Source organism: Pungitius pungitius, chromosome 10, assembly GCF_949316345.1.
Source record: "Pungitius pungitius chromosome 10, fPunPun2.1, whole genome shotgun sequence".
Taxonomy (NCBI): domain Eukaryota; kingdom Metazoa; phylum Chordata; class Actinopteri; order Perciformes; family Gasterosteidae; genus Pungitius; species Pungitius pungitius.
In genome coordinates this window covers 10,769,595-10,789,441 of record NC_084909.1, presented here as the reverse complement: position 1 = coordinate 10,789,441, position 19,847 = coordinate 10,769,595, and the positions used below count along the sequence as shown (strand labels likewise).

Here is a 19,847-nt window from a genome sequence, read left to right as displayed (position 1 = left end):
ATTGCTGAGGAGACGAACCGTCACACATTTTTGTTCACTATTGAACTGCAGGTTCAATATTAATATCCATTTGAAAGCCAGATTGAGTCTGAGTGTACAGTATATCACCGGTGTGGCTGTGAATACGTTTCGACCTGGCTGGGTTTCTTCCCCGGGAGTAATACAGAATCTCCCCAAACAGAACCCTTTGATACAGACTGTTTGACTTGCCTTTTTTCTCTCTTAAATTTTGCTTTCAGTATGGAAAGAGAGCCTTTTCTAATTTGTGTAAGAAGTCTTTTGAAGTTTGGTCAAATAATAACTTGCATATCCCTGTTGAATTTGAAACTTTTAGGAGAATATGCAGTTCAAGTCGACTTGTCTAAAGTTATAATAATAATCTTATTCAGTTTTTGAAGCCATTAGCAATTGTCCGGTAACACAATAAAAAGGCTAAAGCCATCTCTCAATATGACATACCTGAATGACAGCCTACTTTTAGTGTAAATGATTGTAATTTGTGCACATTTAGGTGCACCAAATTATCTTTTGATAATTACAGCGTGGACGATGATAGCCCTTCACACAGCCGTTTTGTAATGTAAATGATTGCAATATAATGACCCTGCAGTGAAAATACAGTGTTGAGTTGAGTTGGGCATTAATACCTTTTGGAAAATTCCATTGACTTACATTCATTTCTTGGAGAAACCATAAACACTTCCAGTGTACTAAACCTCATAGCCGTCACTCTAAAATGCAATGATTTTCCTATGTGGACTAATGTGCCTAATGTTCCCCAATGTAATCAAGGTTACACACACACACACACACACACACACACACACACACACACACACACACACACACACCAATAAGGGGTCGTGGATGGAGAATGCCTCGTGACGTAGGAGTTGCCCTTAAAAGAGTCTCGGAAGCGGAGCAGAGGGCACTTTACGCAACACCGCATCTTTCCTGAGCCGGACTGAGTGCGGATTACAATAAATCTAAAAGTGGAACTCGGACATGGCGCACTTGCCCGAACACAAAACTATTTGGTGAAGGTTTAAATGCAATTAAATGAATAAGAACGGCCTTGACAACTATTTCTAAAGCGTCGAGGGAACCTGGTGCACCCACTTCAATGCGCTGAATCCGAACAAGGGGACGCGTGATGCGTTGAGGCAACAGGTGGCACTTTATGGGCATAATGTGTTTTTTAGCCTTCGCAACGGGCACAGGTTCGTAGGGACGAGCTACCTGCTGCATGCGCTCAACGGAAGTGGAGGAATGTGCGTTTTGAAACACACGAAGCCCTGAGGTCCCGATGTCCCAGAAGACAAAACAGCATGGAGACAGAGCTACGCTGCTATGCAAAAACTTATTTCCACGTTCGTAAAGGACCCAAACGCGTGAGAACCAAAAACGGCTCCAGAGTGAAAGAAGACGAGCTCCGATGAATGGACAGCAGGATGTTTTTTGGTCAGGCTGGTCTGAATCACAGCTTCAACCTGAGCGATGAGCGGGAGCTGCTGGACGCGTCGGCGGGCAGGGCGAAGCTCTCTCCGACGGGCTTCGTCGTGCTGTCCGTGATGCTGGGCTTCATCATGACATTCGGCTTCGTCAACAACCTCGTGGTGCTGCTTTTGTTTTGCAAATTCAAGAAGCTGCGAACGCCGGTGAACATGCTGCTGCTGAACATCAGCGTGAGCGACATGCTGGTGTGTTTGTTCGGCACCACTCTCAGCTTCGCCTCCAGCCTGCGGGGCAAGTGGCTGCTGGGGCGCAGCGGCTGCAGCTGGTACGGCTTCATCAACTCCTGCTTCGGTAAGGTTCCCCCCGTTCCCCGATGCTATGTGCCTGAGAAACTAATCCGAGAGAGTCCGACAACAAAAAGACGCATTACTGGTCAAAATTAAGGCAGGTTATACATGTACCACTCTCCTATTTATTTATTGTTTGGCAAAGGTGTTGTTGTGCAGCAAGATTCAGTGGTTGGGTTTGCATAATGACAGTTCATGTATAGGTTTGCTTCAATGGACGGGCAAATTTACGCAAAGTAAAGGTGTAAATCTATTATTTGAGGAAATATTGTTATTTGTTCTTGCTTTATTGTACAGGCAGACACGCACCATAAGAGTATCTATAGTGTCAAAAGGGAAGTAAAACTAAATTAGAGGAATACCACAATCCCAGATAATAATTTACGCATCAATTATTTCCCCTTTTTTTACCTCGAATTTTTGAAGAAACCTTTTTTTCTTGCCCGCCTCCACAGTCTGATGACTTGAAGTTATTACGAGCAAGAACAAAACTGAAACATTCTTTTTGACCTATTCTCACTAGTGCACAATAATGGACTTATTGATCAAGTTTAAATGCTCACTTCCCTTCCCTTCCAGTGCATTTTCTCAAAAAAGGTACTATTTAAGCCACTCGTGATTTATACTGTTGAAAATTTGACACAGAACCCTTTTGTGCACAATGGGTCGTATATTTTCATGTTCCATTGACACCTGAAAGAACTGACACAGAGAGAAATGGGCATCTTTTTTGCAGTCAAGTCAGTGCTTTTGAGTGGCGTTTAATGTTCAGTCTGTCTACCAGAACAAGGCATGATGATGTAAGAAATTGGAGGCAATAACCTTCATGTCTACACCTTTTTACGATTAGAAGAGGCTCATTGATTTTTGAATGTGTTATTTGCCTCTATTTGATTGTATATCCAATCCATGAAAGAGTTCACAATCATTCAGCACACTCACGTCCCACAGCGTCCTCTTGATCGCTCCAACGGTGGTACCTTTTCAAAAGAAAAATCATTGCCATAGGAGATGTGTTTATTAAAACCTTTCATTTGTACCATGTCAAGCTGAAACTGGTCTTCAGTTAATATCAGCATGCCTGTCTTTGCTGTCTACAATTATGGTCAAAATTATTAACAATAACTATATTATCGAGACACATATTGATATCAATCAAATGCATCTTTATCAGTTTCTGGGATAATGATATACAATGATGGGCACCACAGTGAATGTGTGAGCGCTTTCAGAACAGATTTAGAACTCAAAACGCGCCACACAAAAGTCAATTAACTAATGATCTGCACAAATCATTTTTTCTTCTTTTAATTTCTTCTGTCCTCACAGTTTCTTCACTCTCTCATATCTGGCGTCAAAAGGGATGTATGTTTGTGTACTTTGTTTGTTTAGTCACCGGCTGTGCTTTGATATCCCTTATTGAAAAAAAAGGAAGAGAAATTTGATTGAGAGAAATTTCCATGTTATTAAAATCAGCAGGGATACTTTGACTTAGTCTCCCTCTGGGCTCATAATGCGGCTGAATACTGAAGATACTGCGTATCTCATGCTGCTGTCCAGTGAAACAGTACCAGAAGACACATCAAATTGTTGTTTCATGTTGCCTGCAGGGAATGTTTTTGCAGCATATGTTTTCTAATCCTGCCTTGGCAATAAAGCAGGGTACCCACCCAAACTTTTTCCTACAAACAAAAAAGTTGATTGAATCAAGGAGATGTTGACAAATGGCCAATAACGATATTAAGATCCTCCGTTTCTCAACCTTTATGTAAGACAAACACTGCAGCAGATACAAGCGGATAGGAGCACACAGAAAGAAGACAACAACAACCTTGATATTTCCTTTTAATGCTTTTTCTTCCACGGTGAACAAACAGATATCCTTTCAGCCTGACCTCCTCAGAAACACAATGTAAACTCAGCAATAATTCAGTGGGTTGTTTTCAGTCCTGTCTTGCGAATTGATAAATGTGAATGATTCCACAAACAAAAAATTGAACTAAAGTGACGTTGTCAAAAATGCCTCATTTTAAACCATAAGGTTCACAGGCAATAACAAACCGTGATTCCCAATAAGTATGTGATTAGTATTTGTTTATGTGTCTACCAGCATTCTGCAACCTCACATCACCACAAACATCTGATTCTCACCGTCAATTACATTGTGAAAAGAACATTACCTCTTCACATGTCCGTTGGTGGTTGGCTACGCTTTATTATGTGTGAAGATGGCCCTTTAGCCCTTTAGTTAAACTGCAAACCACCACATTAATGCCTGCCTTGAACTATAAATCATCCTCCCACCCTCCCCACCCTGATGTCTGCCCTTCAGATGAGATAACGGAAGACGTCATTGGCAGAATACAAGCTCATTCGTCACGTAATCATCATTCAGCAGCAGCAAATTTGGAAAATAAATCTTGTATAGGATGTTGTTCATATTGTAGAGAGAGAGCGCAGTCAAGACATAGAACAATCACCAATGTCAGATCAGACAGAAACCAGCATCATAACTGTGTTTAGGCCTTTATTTTGCAGATGTTACAGATTTAAAATGCATTCGCCACTCAAAAACATCTTTTTGTCAATAACAAATACGAAAAAACTCTAATGAGACAAGACAATGCAATGTGAGCTGTTGAGGTCTCTAGTTATGGCATAAAGGGAATTTTCAGTTTTGTCTTGCAGATGGTTTCTTAAAAAATGATACCAGCAAGGTGAACAACAAATCAATGACAAGTCTGTTAGTTTCACTTGACTACATGTTCAGTAAAGCAATGCGACGATTACAAAAAGTTTTATTTATTATTATTCTGTGCAGATTTATCACAAGTAGTTCACAAATATTTAGATTAATTACATATGTGACATTTGGTCATTTCAGAAATTGTTTTGCAAACCAGCAACGTCATATTTAGTGATAGGGCCACTTAGTTTTGTGTAAAACTACTCAGTGAACTATCGATCAAACTCATTGTGTTGGTGTCACCAGTATCAACATGGCTGTTACTTTTGCTTGCTAGCTAGCTACGTGTATTCGTTAGTGTTAGCTCACCCCATGTGTTTTTACCATATGTAATTTACTGTCATGTAGCTACCTTGATTGTGTTGAATTTGAAAGTTTTATTAGTTCCTTGGGTCTTCCTTCCTTAGTCTCTCGGGGCCGTCATACACAACACTACATGCTAAACACATGCCAGACGGTTGAACTGGCAACTCATATTCTGACCATGATCGGAATGTTTCTCAATTAGATATTACATTATTTTATTCATTGAATGTTTCATGCCATGTTTCAAGTGGTTTGTGTGCCCGGTTTCAATGTGCCGTGTTTTTCTTAAGGGATGCAGGAATTTCTGCTCTCTATCTCAACCTTCTGTGAATGCCAGATGGTGATGGGGAGTACTTTGAACTATGGCGTATTACAATAACTCTGCTTTCTATGGCAAATACAAAGAGAGGTGAATCTTTTTTAACTTCATTGAACAGCAGCAGATGAATCACAGCATTGCATTTGATAAAGTTCAGGTTTTGGCATAGTGGGTTGGGGCGAATAAGAACTCAATAAAATGAACTGAACCAGTGTAAATATGCACTGTTTTTTTTTCTGAAGACACATGCTGGCGCTAGGACACTGTGGTGACTGCTGTGCCATCACAATGTGTTCACTGTGTGGAAACCAGTGGGATGTAGGGATTGCAGCTGCATTGGCCACTAATAATAAAGATAGAAAAAAGGGAGTGAAACTTGCATACACAAACTGTAAAATAGAATTCATAACACACAGTATATGAATTAATTATCTATATATGAACATTATATTGTTCTATACCTATCTTTAAGCACTAAAACATTGCCATACTGAAGGAAATGTTCCCTAGCAGGTTTGAAAGTTTGACAAAAAATTAGGTTTTAATTTAATTAAGCCTTACCCACAATTCTTTCCGTTTACTTGTACTAAAAATGAGGACTGGTGCTATAGTACAAAAGAATAACAGTATTTTTAAACCAATGTATTTCCTAAATTATAGTGAGATTCATACACTGTGGACACCAGGTACAGGTCCATGTGGTGCACACAGTCATGTGTTATTATTGTCACTGACACTTTGAGGTTCCCTTCGATGATTTACACCACAAGATGATAGATGACACCGAACAAATATTCTTTTGCAATATCTTGACACCTTGTTTTCATGGGTCGAAAAAAAGTTCATAAGTAATGTGAGTACAAGACGACTCATGGGCCTAAGATATGTATTCCAAAACACATGGAACAGAAACAAAGGAAGTGCTATGTACAATAGATATTCTTAACTACAGTAAAACTAGCTACCTTTTACAGAATAACATGTTTGAAAAGTATGTTAAAGCCAATATGGGCCTTTATATGACAATGATAAGCCATTGTTGATTAGTTACTCAGTGGTCAATTATTAAGTGTGCAGTTTTTGGACATATCTAGTGGAATAAATTGAATATAACACTAATAAGTATGTTTTTTTCTTGTGTTTCTTCAAGTAAGAACCCTGGTTTTGTTAGAATGAGCAGCAAATATCTATATGGAGCAAATCCTTTTCATGTAGTTGGCCACCATATTTGGACAGTAAACCACAAGGGACATACCAAACACTGGCTCTAGATATTATTTCTTTTATTGTTACATAAGCCACCAGTTCCCTTAAACCCGCCCCCGTTTTATAGTCAATTCCCTGGGCTAAATATGTCCACTGCAAACACGTATCATATTCCCATGTAGGTTAGTGCATGTAAACCAGCAGATACTAATTTAAAAGAAATTCCTGCATTAAAATAATGTATCATGACAGTTTCGATGATTTGAAATGGTCATTTATTATCACACTGGCATTTAATTATCACGGCAAACAATTACCCTGCACTAAACTGTAACAGTCCCGATGCGAGACCACAAGAAAATGAATCTCTCTTTGAGAGGACTCGTTACTCACGAATCCTTGCAAGGATTCGTTCAAAATGAACAAATCGTTAACTCATGAGTACCATTTGGTTACAATTGGACCGGAACCGCCACATTTGGCTAAACTGAGGTCGTAACATCACGCCAGCAGATGGAGAATTTGCTCATTAACCTGATTTTCATTTTTCCATCCCTGCCAATAAGGGTCAATGAGTCAATAAGTACGTGGCTGAGTCATTTGTCACGTATATTAGTGCTGATTGTAACCTTTCCCCCTGAATACCAAAGCCAGATGCGTGTGGGTTTTATTGTGCCGATACTTTGATTGAAATTATGTGTTGCCGCTCTAAGTGCATTGGAATTGCAAGCAACGTTTTTGAGAGTGCAATCCGAAGCGGAGAAAAGTATGAACGCCAAGAGCATTCTGGCAGATTCTTCGATTACTAAGCCCTTACAAATGAAAGGGGCACTTTTGAAGGCTTTGTCGAATACTCAATTAACTACAGTGATGTCAGTTCAGTCTAGACTCTGACTCCATCACTCCCTGCAGACACTCATCTTCACCAAAGAATGGGACCTAATGACATGTGATTTCCGGACTTTTCCTTCTGAGCCACCAGTAGCTCAAAGTCTTCATTTACCCAATGAAATACAGTATATACTCAATCGTAGTGACATTTGTAGCTCCAAAAGCACCATGTGTTTCACATTAAGTTAAGTATATCAACATCTTTGTGATGGATTGTCATGGAGTTCGGTCCTCACGTTCATGTTTCCCATGGAAAAAACAACAAAATATGTACATCTAAAATAATGCATTGATGACTTCCAGATGCCTTCTCTCATATGTTCTCCTCTGTGTCTCTGTCAGGTATCGTGTCGCTGATCTCTCTGGTGATCCTCTCCTACGACCGATACAGCACTCTGACTGTATACAACAAGGCTGGGCCCGACTATCGCAAGCCGCTACTCGCTATTGGGGGCTCCTGGCTGTACTCCTTGTTCTGGACAGTGCCCCCTCTGCTGGGCTGGAGCAGCTACGGCATAGAGGGCGCAGGAACCAGTTGCTCTGTGTCCTGGACGGTTCAGACGGCCCAATCTCACGCTTACATCATCTGCCTCTTTACGTTCTGCCTGGGTCTACCCATGCTGGTGATGATCTACTGCTATAGTAGGCTGTTATTGGCAGTCAAACAGGTAGAGAGACAACAAAGTGTGTGTAAATGCTTATCTATTTTCCTGTCTGTTATCTGTCTGTTATCTATTTTCCTGTTCATGTTAAAAGCAAAAACACAAATTGCTTAAATTGGTCCTCCACCAAAATCTACCTTTTGGGTAGCACACTCCCCATATCATGTTTTGCAACTGTCTCCAATGGTTTCCCACTTTTAAGGTGAAGAATATTCACAGAAACCTTTCAAACTAAATACATATACGATAAAATGCATGCTCAATCGTCAGCCCCAGAAACAAACAAGGGAGTGAAGATCAGGGCCTATGGGAGTGGAAGTGGAGGTAGACCTAGCGTTCGTTGAAGCCGAACTAACACAAACCGCCCTTTAACAGAGCCCTTTTCTATTGGTGCTAGGTACAGGTCAAGGAATAAGCCTTTTGAGGCTTCTGCTCTTGACCAGGATATAAAAATAAAAAACCTAAGCCTGCCTGTCCTCTGCCTGAGACCACAGAAATAGCATGGACTCTCTTCTGTGATGGCATTTGTGTTTTTTCCACCACGGTGAGCAATATTTAGTAAGAGGCTATACATTGTCACAGTCACTTTAAGTATCCGTAGCACGGCAACTGGTGCTGTCAGATTTGAGCCAAGTCTTTACTTGCTTTAAGCTGATTAGATCCTCTGCACTCTCAGGGATTTACTTTGTTTATTCCTGAGAGCAGGATTGGTTTGGGCCAGGGTATTATCATAGCATTACTGCAGAAAGATCAGCTGCTGCTGCAGTGAAAGCCTAAAGGTATCCACAAATCTTCTGCCAAGATCTTCTTTTTTTAGTTGTGATAATCCTATATTTCTTCCAAGCACTTTCGACCTCAGGTTTAAAAAGACACACTGATTATTCAATAATGACTGGACAGCTTACTTAAGACAGCAATGAATCATTGACCCACTTAAAAGAAGCTCCACAGGTCTCATGTCCCAGGGACATTCCTACAGGGATCGGTCTTCCTCTTACTGCCGGGTGGCTATTCCTAAGATTCCTAAAACCTTCTGTTACCAATAAGCAACTTTGATAAGAAGTGCCCTTCACCTATAATCACCTGCCTGGGGGCATTTCACATTAGTTGAATTGCAGCTGACTCCACTGTCACTTAGCACACTAACCCTATTTAAAGGTACATCTTCGTACCTAATTTCACTTTACATTGACTCACAGAGTACATTCAACAGCAGCTGTTGGTGCTGCTGTGAAAAACCTACAATTGTTGATACAAATTACGCACAGGATTATAATCAACAGACAAAAAAAGATGAAAGTTCAGTCGTTGCTGAGAGTGTGTCTGTGCATGTGAAGTATTGATCATTTATCATCATGTGTATTCATCATTTAAAGTTCACACAGGTAGTCCACCTGGCGTCTGTGCACTCGCACATACTGCTAATTGACTTCACTCAATGACCGCTTGGTGCTGAAGAAGAAATGGGAGCAGAACTATAGTCGCTGTGCTGTTATACATTGCATGTGTTGAGAAGAGTGTGCATGCACGCCTTGATGAGCCCTATAGCGACAGCTCTTCAAGAGTCAAGCCTGTAGGAAATAGAACAAATTCCTTTGAACAAAGAGTCTCTACCCGGGGAGGGATCTATGGATTTGCCTCAGCAGATACATCCATAACACAAGTTAAAGCTCAGCACATACAGAACAGATGTGGTTGGTGTGTAGGGAGATGTGGCTGCAAATAGTCAAAGCATATCTGTAGAGTAAAAAAGAAACGTGTCAAAGCAAGGCTATGAATGCAAGCATGATGGCAATAATACAAGAAGAAGTTTGCCTTGACTGATCAAGTTCCAAGGATGTATCCAAGGATGTATTTCAGTGAGAGAGGAGAAAACAGAGCTGCCCTCATTTGGACATCATCCAAAAGCTGAAAGACAAACGACAGGATCTCATCTCAATATAATAATATAACAAATTCATCAGTCCCAGCAAATAAGTGGTAATCATTAGATGTAGAAAGGAACAAGAGTGACAGGAAAATTGATTTCATTTAACTGAAGTATTCAAAGCCCTTTTCATCCTGAACAAATACACCAACATCTGATTTTGTCTTTAGAGGGGAAGAGTACAATCAATCGCCGGGCAGAAATGACGCAGTGATTTATCGCCTCCATCTCAGCTTGGCAAACATGACACCACGCTATATATGGTCATTTTTTTGGGTGCAATGCTCTGTGACGTGCGTTAAAGCGAACCTCTAATGAATGAATTCAACAGGGACTTGCAGTCAACTTGCATCTAAAATAAAAGTGAATTGGACACATTCTTGCATGAGTGACCATCGTGTGTTTGAAGTTATCATATCCATGAGCAGAGCTGAGCTCCTGCCAGGTTACATCCCCAGTGATTGTTAAAACTTTGCCTTTAGTGAGCTGCTCAACATGTTGGTCGTGTAGGGAGCTGAACTTGTTTTATATGTTTCTATGCATCGACAGAACAGAAGGATGGAGAAAGAATGAAGAAAAGCCATCGGTGTGTGAGGAGATCCAAAGAGTTATGATTAACTCGATTAGGATAAAGCTAGAGGAGTTCTCTTAGAAATATTTATCAAGAGAAAATTAGTAAAAGTAGATTTTTAGAATGTGTTCACTGAAGAATAAGCCGGTGTAAAGATAATTATTTTTCTCTGCCTTTGATTGAACACACAGGGCCTCCTGGGCCCTCAAAAGCTCAAGGTTCACTGCGTGAAAACAGATTTATTTAATTTGACACTAATGTGCAATATCAAAGTACCTCATTATTACATCATTTTTGTTGCACACACATGAAGCATAGTCCCACATTAAGTTGTCAAATCTAACACACAGAAAACCAGTGGCCATGAAAAATGTATCTAACGAGTACTGAACGTAATGGAAACTCAATAGACCTACACGATGCATACAAATCATAATCAAGTTTTTTTTAATGGACAATGCATTTAAATTCCAATAGAGTAAAAGTACAGACAGTTTCAATTTAGTTCACCCTAATAAACCACTCAGTGATCACTTTCCTGAAATTTACAAATTAGTAACTTCTTTTAAAATGTCTGTCGTCTGTAACATTAGAATAGTAGTTTGTGCTGTTGGGGAAACTTGCAAAACATGCTTGAAACTACAAACAGTGAGAGCTTAAAAACTTTTAAGACTCTGCTGGGTGTACACACTGTAGTGAAACAACAACCAACCAAACCCCCCACCCCCACCAGAAGGCTGGAAACAAAGAAAGGTATTTCATGTTAACGAACAAACATCTTCGCTTCATCAACGCTGTGCGATTCTCATCCCCAGGTGGGTAGGATCCGAAAGACTGCAGCCCGCAGGAGGGAGTACCACATACTCTTTATGGTTCTGACTACAGCGGCGTGCTACATGTTGTGCTGGGTGCCTTACGGCGTCGTGGCCATGATGGCGACATTCGGCCCACCCAACATCATCAGTCCCGTGGCCAGCGTGGTGCCTTCACTGCTGGCCAAGAGCAGCACGGTCATCAACCCGCTCATCTACATACTCATGAATAAACAGGTGAGTCGCCAACAGCAAAACATGACATGTACAACAGCTTTATTTACACAGTAAAAAAAGACAAATCACAGCAGCTGAATCATACAAATGGTCCATTTCAATTCAATTCCAGTGTGAAACAAGATCTTCACTTACGTTGCAGGAAGCTGCACGAGGGAAATGTCCAAATACTTAAATGTTGAACAATCAATTAGAGGCAGCTTCCCACATTAGGAAAAAACAAGGCATGAAACATCGGCCTCAAGAGTAAAGAGCGGAAACAGAAAAATGAAATAGATGGTGTCTGCAAACACGTTTCTCTTCCTGACACACAAACATTTCAGCATCATGTCCAGCGTTTAATCCTGCCAATAAAATTGTTGTCTTGAAGAGGATTCAAAATTCCAGAGCGAAGCAATAGCACCTTAGAGGTCCTGCTATCAGTCCTCAACCAACCTTGACAAACATAATTGAAAATGGAATTTGGCACATCCTTTTCACTGAATCCAGCGCACCCAAGGGAACTACTAATAGCTGCACCGCGGCTGGTTGTGATTACCTTGTCCATAAGCATGCACGAAAATCTTCATAATACCACTTAAGAAAAAAATGATCTCATAGCATGATGGCCTCACAACATTAATGACGACGGTGTCTACTTGCAGCACGGTACAGCACAGTTTAAGACTCTTAGCCCTGATCCTGATTTGCATGCTCTGTGCTTTGGAAATGAATCAATACAATTAAGAAATATACATGTACCATATGTTCAGGTTTCAGTGTATTACAATCACAAGCAATAAAACATAATTTATGTCAACAGAGAAACATAAAAGGTGGAAATCCCCATGATTTAAAATTAATCATAAACCTACTTAAAAGTCATTTTGTTTCATTACGGTCCTTCAACAGTTGCTGACTTTACAGGGTTCACTGTTTGAGAGACTCTTGGAGCAGCCAATGAAATAATCCACCAGAAAGTGGGGCTGGGTATCACACACAGCGACATTTCTCTGTGCATTCTGGGCAACATGCATCTGTCAAACTGAGCTGGTTGATATGACCCCTGTATTGACTGTTTAACGCGAGACCATTTCTCAATTGTGAGGGCTATTTCTTTACAATTTCTACTGTGGCATCTGCAAACGGATGAGAATAACTGCTTTTTTGGCAATACGAGATTTACAGAATTTTGCATCAATGTGATGAAATCCTTATCATGTTTGTAATTCACTGAATTAGCCATTCCCATGTTTATTTTATCTCTACATTCCAGTTTAGGTCCACCTAAAAAGCAATACTATCTAATCTTTGTAAATCAAGCCTATATTCATGAAGTTGTAGTTTTTTATAGAGGTGTGTTTTCTAATATTTTGTCCACTGACATTTTTTAAGGAGATGGTTTTTGTCTGTCAAGCATTAAAATTCTTTCCGTTGATCAGGTGTTCCAAAAATGAATGTATCAGCATGTGTTTTCAGTAGCACTGACACATATTGCATGATACCCAGCCCTACTAAACCGCAAGTAATGTTGCGCCCCAGACTCATCTACGTACTAGTAATACCAGAGCCATCTAATCCACCACACCAGACTATTCAAGGCAACATTTCTGAAGACACGTTTTCACACCTTGTATCAAACCACAACCAATGGCACAGCAACATTTTATAAAATAGCACACTTTGCAAAAGAAATCTCTTTTAAAAAGGCAAGATTTTTCTGACTGTCTGCAGACACAACGAGGCTCCCTCCCCACGCTGGACAAATACCTCTAGAGCCTGCTGCAGATGTGGCACTGACCGGCTGGATACTTAGAAATCATCCCAGCTGGAGGCAAAACAAGTCTGCCGATATTACTGATTCAAATTCCTCTTTTATAATCGTCTTCACTGAGCTGCTGAAGAGTAGGAACCAATATTAGAGGATCCAGGAAATATGACACATAAATAGTTGTAGGAAATGAGCTTGTCTGTAACATAACAAGGAAATAATCCCTAGATACCATGTGTACTGCAGTGGTGAGCAGCAGGAGGGGTTTCGTTCATTACACACAGAGGTACAGTTACATTCAATAAAGAGTAAAGTGACAGTCAGAACCGGGGATGGTGATTGCTGAGACAAAGCTGAGAATCTCCTGCTCCCACACCTCTCAGGGCAATTCAACTGCATGTCCCTGCAGTCTTGGCACAGTATGTACTGCATGTACCCTTAACAGTCACAAGGCAACCAGAGGACGTGTTCAGTCGACCAACAGGCACACGGCTACGGCTGTTCCCAGCACCGCTTTGTTCTGAAGATCGGTTTGGCCCCCATTAAATTGGATTTGACTAATCTGGAGGTAAAGAAAATGGAATAAGGGTACTTTAGGTAGGATGAATCCTTAAAATGACAACCAGTGCCTTTCTTCCTGGCTTCTTGACACTAGATGAGAAGTCATTGTGAATGAGCAACAGACTGGTTCGAGCACAGGAAAGTCATTTAGTGTTAAACTTAACGACTACAGTAGTGAGGCCCTCCGCCTGTGACCGGATTTCACAAGGAGATATCAGAGGAATGTCAATCAGGAACATCTGTGGTCTCTTAAAATGTGCACTCTGCTCTACAAGTTCTGAACTCTGCCAGTTTGAAAGTGTGTGTATTGGTCAGTGTCTGTATTATGACATTTTGTGTAGAGGACTTTCGTTGCTTTATTACAACCCCTTTGAAACGGTACAAATCACAAACCGGTGGTTCACTTCCTTAGTGGAGAACCACCAATAAAAATTGATAAACAGTTTACGCTTCTGTAACACCCACTTATGGAAAATTCACTTGACTATCTAAAACCACTTATCTGTTGCTACCCTAGTCAGCTCCACAGCTAACGTGGCTCAGCTAAAGCAGAGAGAAATGTCTTATTCAGCTCCATCTGGGAGACTCTTTCCTGGAAAACTTCTTTCAGAAGCCTTCATGTTGATCCCTCCCCAAAGGGGGCTATGGCTTATGTTCTTCAAGGTCTCTAATTTGAAACATGTCAGCTCCAGCCGCCTTGTCTCCAGTGGCTTTATTGCACCTCTCCCTTCACCAGCCAGACAAGACTGTAGTGTGTGTTTTTGGGGGTCAGAGGTTCAGGCTTCATCCTTCAGATATCACAGTTGACGGTGCTGAGGCCCGGAAGAGTGACCCGTCCCTTCCACCTGAGGTCATTCTTGGAGCCTGTGTGGATCCTCTGGATCAGGCTCTTCTCATACAGGAGGGGATGATAGGCACCCAGTGTGCAGGCAGCATCATAATAACGCTCATGGTAGTGGCAAAGGTCCGTCTGCCTCATGGAGGGAATGTACTCGTAAACATGCAGCTGCTCGCACAGCGCCATCATCAGGAGGATACCTGCAATGACAACAGAGAGGATGAGTGAGACAGAAGTTCAGGTCATCATATTTAAAGATACTTGCTGAGTCACAACTGGAAACACAAACACAGATTGTATAAATTTACTTTTTCAGGAATATTCCTTTTAATGTCAAATCGTGCTTAAAGCATGCACACGCAGCAAAACCGTCCGTGGATAAGGATGAAAATAGAACGTAATCTATAATGCATGAAAATGACGACAGCATGCTCTGCCAGGTATCTTTCATACACTGTGAGGTATACTAACTCAAACCAGTCCCAAACCTATGCTTTTTCTTTTCCTTTGCAGTATTTTATTCCACCTCGCTTTAAAACGTCTCTGCCAATTTCTGTCTATCCTTTCTTTCTGAGGATTGCTATTCTGTTTGCAGCTGCTTCTCAATTGTTGCTGTCCAGCCGGATCTCAATCACCACAAATAACCAAGCAGAATCCGTGGCCTTGGTGGAGGTTTTGTGTTTTGTTTTCGTAAAAAGATGCAGACGTTTGACCCTCTAATTCGTCCAAAATAGATCTAATTGAATTACCCCATACAGTATTCATTATCATTTAAATCTCATTAGACACGACCTGTGTTAGATCAGTTTACAATAAACACCATCAACCTTTACAATGCAGTCCAACAATAATATCCAACAAACATTCAGACGTTCACTTTTAGATCCTTTTCACAGTAACCAGACCACATACTTCACCAGAGCAACACTTTGGGAGATGTTTTACACTCTCAAGCATCACTACACGTTGACTGCGATCACATGGAAGTGCACTAAGGCCACATTTCTGCTGATTCAAACTCTGAGCAGACTTGTACTTTGAGTCTCCCTGCGAGCATGAAACCAAGGTCAACCCACCTCCAGTGACTGCAACAACTCTCCGCTTGAGCTCCTACGCTGTGTTCACACTGTCCGCCTTTCCACCCCTTTCTCAGTTCTACAGGTGTTTCTTGATCCTGTTTCACTGCGATCACTGGTCAGCAGAGAACCACAACACCTCCATGCCCTCCAAGACCACCGTGATCCATCTGAACCGCAGAGTCTGCAGTAACACGCTGGCTTGCACCGCCCAGGTCTCCACCGACGCCGTCAACCACTTCTGCAGCACCTCGGCCACCAAGCACACAAGCCCCCCCCTTCAAGGTCACGACCTGAGCCTGAATATCCCCAACATGATCCGACAGGAGAAACACAGTCATGATGAAGCAGCAAAGAATCAGCATGACTGCCTGACTTAGCCAACTGAATGACTGTTGTCAGAGGTTCTCACATTGCTTCAGATGCTTCAACCTGCAGCTCCCACATTGGGAAAGGGAAACAACACAACCGTGTGTTTGAGAAACCTAACTGCTATTCATGAAAATATTAAGGTTTGGATTGAGTATACAAGTTGTATGTTGCGTTCGTGCTGGTAATCAACTATAGATTTTAAAGGCCTTCAGGACCTACTAGTGATTGAATCGACCATATCTATGAGGCTGAGAAGGGTCATCATATCAGCTGATATGTATGTATGTGTGAGCTTATTTGTGCTTGAGTCTTTGATAAAAACACAAAACGTCATATCAACCAGACCGCTAAAAGTATGTGGCCATCTGAACATTACACCACTAATTGTGGAAAAAAGTATTTACGGTAAAGCAGTAAAGGATCAACACTACTTCAGCCTCAATGTGGAGCACTGTGTTGCCCCCTTCCAATTTATCCTTAAAAGTGTTTAGGTCAGCACATTCTCCATAGGTCTCACTTGTAATGTTGAAACTAACTAAAGATCTTCACCGAAACTGCACATTTTTATCTAAAATCTTGTGTGTAAAAGTATTGGGATTTCCCTTAATTGTACTAAAGGAATGTCGCACAAAAGATCTAAAGTACACAACAACATGAGGACATCTACTTTTGGCCACATTGATTACTCTGCCCTCATTTTATGTCTGTACATCTTTTAATATTCATTTATTAAAATTGTAATTGTAATAAAAAAGTTTTAAAGGATGTACTGTAGATGTTTATTATGAACCCAGCCTAAATGTGATCATCTACCGAGCACATTTGCTCCCGATTACACTGGAAGTCACTGCGCTGCTGTAAATGCTCGTCCACTCCAGAGTTGTGCTTCTTCAATGAGTGTCATAAGTGGATTGATGTTTTAATCATGGTACTGACGTCCTTTCCTCCTCGTTGTCACACAACTTTCAAGCTGTATATGCTTACAATTTTATAATGTCTATTTTATTCATTCCTGCCATGTCTGTTTTGGTGTTCCCTCTTTTAAGATGCCCTAAATGTGTTGTGTTGCTGCACAATTTACTTACATGTTTTATGTATGTTGAATTCTAATTTGTTCCAAGTGATGAGAGACATCTCTTGGAGTCACTGGTCAAGTAAAAGCTGTGGCACTGAGTGGAAACTATGGGAAGTTTCCACTCAGGAGACATTGATGCCAATTACTGCTGCAACATGTTAAATGAAGAGGAGCACATCAAAGGTTCTTTGGGAGGCCAAATGACTCATACTTCATCTGGTTGTCTGGTTGTGTGTGTGTGTGTGTGTGGCATTGGAGCAAGCTCCTGGAGTCACCTTCTGTAATGTGGAACCACCCCAGATGAGGATTGCAGTGCTTTGCCCGGGGGTTATTTTTCTGTCTGCCTTTTGAACGCAGCAGCGTGATGCAAGACTGCAGGATGCAGTCACGTTACAGTTGTGCATTTGAGATGGAAATGAAAGCTGAGCCCACCACAGTCACTTATAGATTTGGAATTGCAGCTGGCGTTTTTTCCCATCATAAGATGGTCTCAAGTTGTGATTGTTTGTTTTAATTATTTAATAAACATTATTGCTGTTGAAGAGAATCATTTATGCTGTATTTAAAAAGGGAGGCGGAGGTTGTTGTGAAAATGGTAGGAAAACAACCCCAAAAAAACGATGAGGAAAAAAGTCATCTTACAAAATTGATATGTTACGAAACATTACGAAACCTGTATTAAATGTCAGACCAATCTTTAAGTCAAAAGAAAAATTAAGCTTGTGCTCCTTTGAAGGTTAAGCACATCAAAGGCTTTTAAAGAAATAGTTGCATCAATGGAAGGTTAATAAGCATGATGGTTAACAACCATCGCCCCACACTCTCAGAGAAGAGGTACCTCAAGTCATCTTAATTATTACTGTAATTTCTTATGAAGGATGAAGGAGACTGTCATTACCTCGAAAAGCACAATGGCCTAATGGACTTAAGCAGAAGTCCTTACAAAAATGTAGAATTTAATCTGTCTGTTTGAAACTCTTATGGCTCGCTGCACTTTGTACATTGAGACATGAAACTACTATGCACTTTTTTCTTTTCTATTTGACTTTGAAAAAGGGGAGATCACAACCGCCAAAAGAATACAAGGTAATCCGACTCAAACACTGCATTGGATTTTTTTTGCAAATAAAACATTATTGCGATTATAGTTTATTTACATCAGATCATCAACATTAACACAATATTCTTAACAAGAGAAGTTTTGTATCAAATTTCAGCTCATTTCCATCTGCAGTCCCTGGAAAGGTGAAAGATAACAATTCAGAGAGCAATTATGTCAACTACTGCAGAAAAGTACCAGCAACCTACTTATGCCCACAGTTAGGAAAATGTCAAATCAATGGTCACAAAGCTGGTTGCCAAGAAGCCATGTTTTAACCTCACAGGGGAAAAAACACAGAAATTATGGCAGGTTTAAAGGTGGCTGGTCGTATTTTAAAAAAAGAAGAAAATTGAGTAAAGGGAAAACATCTGCAAAACTCAGAGTTGAGACGTATGATGGAGGATGAGTTGATCGTCTTCGTTTAATATATTTAGTTTTTTGTGCTGAAAGAGAGAAAATGGGAGGGAGAAAAAGACAGAGGAAGGGGTCAGAAACACCTTTATTGGAAACTACTCCGGAGAATGAGGTGTGGTCTTTGTTCCCAAACTTGATCACCCCTACATCATACCGCAAGAGACATGTCTAATATGATAAAATACTAAATTGCTGGCCCATAAACTTAATTTGAGTCTTCAATCTCAAATAGTTCCTCCCAACTTTCCTCTCTCATATAAAAAATGGGCTGAGCTGCAACTGTCAGGATCGCGTGGAGGAGCAGGCGGAAGCAGGACTCAGGCGCAGACTTCTCCAGGTTTCCAAAAAAAAGTGATCTTTATTCTATACAAAACCCAAACGTGCTCCCACAGCGAGGGACATATAGACAATGACACGACAACGGACAACAGGCACACAGGGCTTAAATAAACAAGGGAGGTGCAGGTGATTGGACACAGGTGGAATCAATCAGGCAATCACAGGACAAGGCAGGAAGTGAAGTTACCCAGGAACACAAGAGACATGAAAACTACCAAATAAAACAGGAAGAGAGACCAAACCGTGACAGAACCCCCCCCTCAAGGACCGAATTCCAGACGGTCCTCAAGGGGAACAGAACCAGAGAAACACAGACAAGGGGAGGGAGGGTGGGAACCCAACGATCTTGGGCCGCGCAAGGAACTCAGGGTGATGGCGGCCACTCGTCGGGTCCTTCGGGGGGGCGACCGCTACGGCGGCCGGGCTTCAGGGTCTCGGGGGGCCGACCGCTACGGCGGCCGGGCTTCCGGGTCTCGGGGGGCCGACCGCTACGGCGGCCGGGCTTCCGGGTCTCGGGGGGCCGACCGCTACGGCGGCCGGGCCTCAGGATCTCGGGGGGTCTGCCGGGTCGGCGGCCGGGCCTCAGGGTCTCGGGGGGTCTGCCGGGTCGGCGACCGGGCCTCGGGGTCTCGGGGGCCCTGCCGGGTCGGCGACCGGGCCTCGGAGTGGCGGTGAGCGCCGAGCTGTGCGGCTGCGGCGTCGTCGTGGCGGGGGGCGCCGAGCTCTGCGGCTCCGGCGTCGTCGTGGCGGGGGGCGCCGAGCTCTGCGGCTCCGGCGTCGTCGTGGCGGGGGGCGCCGAGCTCTGCGGCTCCGGCGTCGTCGTGGCGGGGGGCGCCGAGCT

General features: G+C 41.9%; 2 protein-coding genes across 3 annotated transcripts in view; one reads left to right on the top strand and one right to left on the bottom strand.

The window, feature by feature from the left end:
* Nucleotides 1-906: 906 nt before the first annotated feature.
* Nucleotides 907-16,087, top strand: tmtops2b (teleost multiple tissue opsin 2b). The gene is made up of 4 exons (XM_037489623.2): nucleotides 907-1,806; nucleotides 7,613-7,938; nucleotides 11,246-11,479; nucleotides 15,782-16,087. The coding sequence occupies exons 1-4, from the start codon at nucleotides 1,440-1,442 to the stop codon at nucleotides 16,082-16,084; spliced, it is 1,230 nt and encodes a 409-aa protein (XP_037345520.2). The 5' UTR covers nucleotides 907-1,439; the 3' UTR covers nucleotides 16,085-16,087.
* The window catches only part of st6gal2a (ST6 beta-galactosamide alpha-2,6-sialyltranferase 2a), a 37,708-nt gene continuing 29,362 nt past the window's right edge, over nucleotides 11,502-19,847 (bottom strand). For both annotated transcript variants that reach the window (XM_037489619.2, XM_037489620.2), the window contains one exon: nucleotides 11,502-14,828. In XM_037489619.2, coding sequence (XP_037345516.1) covers nucleotides 14,581-14,828 — 248 coding nt within the window. In that variant the 3' untranslated portion in view covers nucleotides 11,502-14,580. The remainder of the gene's footprint in view (nucleotides 14,829-19,847) is intronic.

What these genes read in the sequence shown, in the direction of transcription:
- tmtops2b (XM_037489623.2), top strand. Translation starts at nt 1,440, where the DNA reads ATGGACAGCAGGATGTTTTTTGGTCAGGCTGGTCTGAATCACAGCTTC. An exon ending in CTTCATCAACTCCTGCTTCG is followed by an intron (nt 1,807 to 7,612) that starts GTAAGGTTCCCC and finishes TGTCTCTGTCAG; the next exon opens with GTATCGTGTCGCTGATCTCT. An exon ending in TGTTATTGGCAGTCAAACAG is followed by an intron (nt 7,939 to 11,245) that starts GTAGAGAGACAA and finishes TCTCATCCCCAG; the next exon opens with GTGGGTAGGATCCGAAAGAC.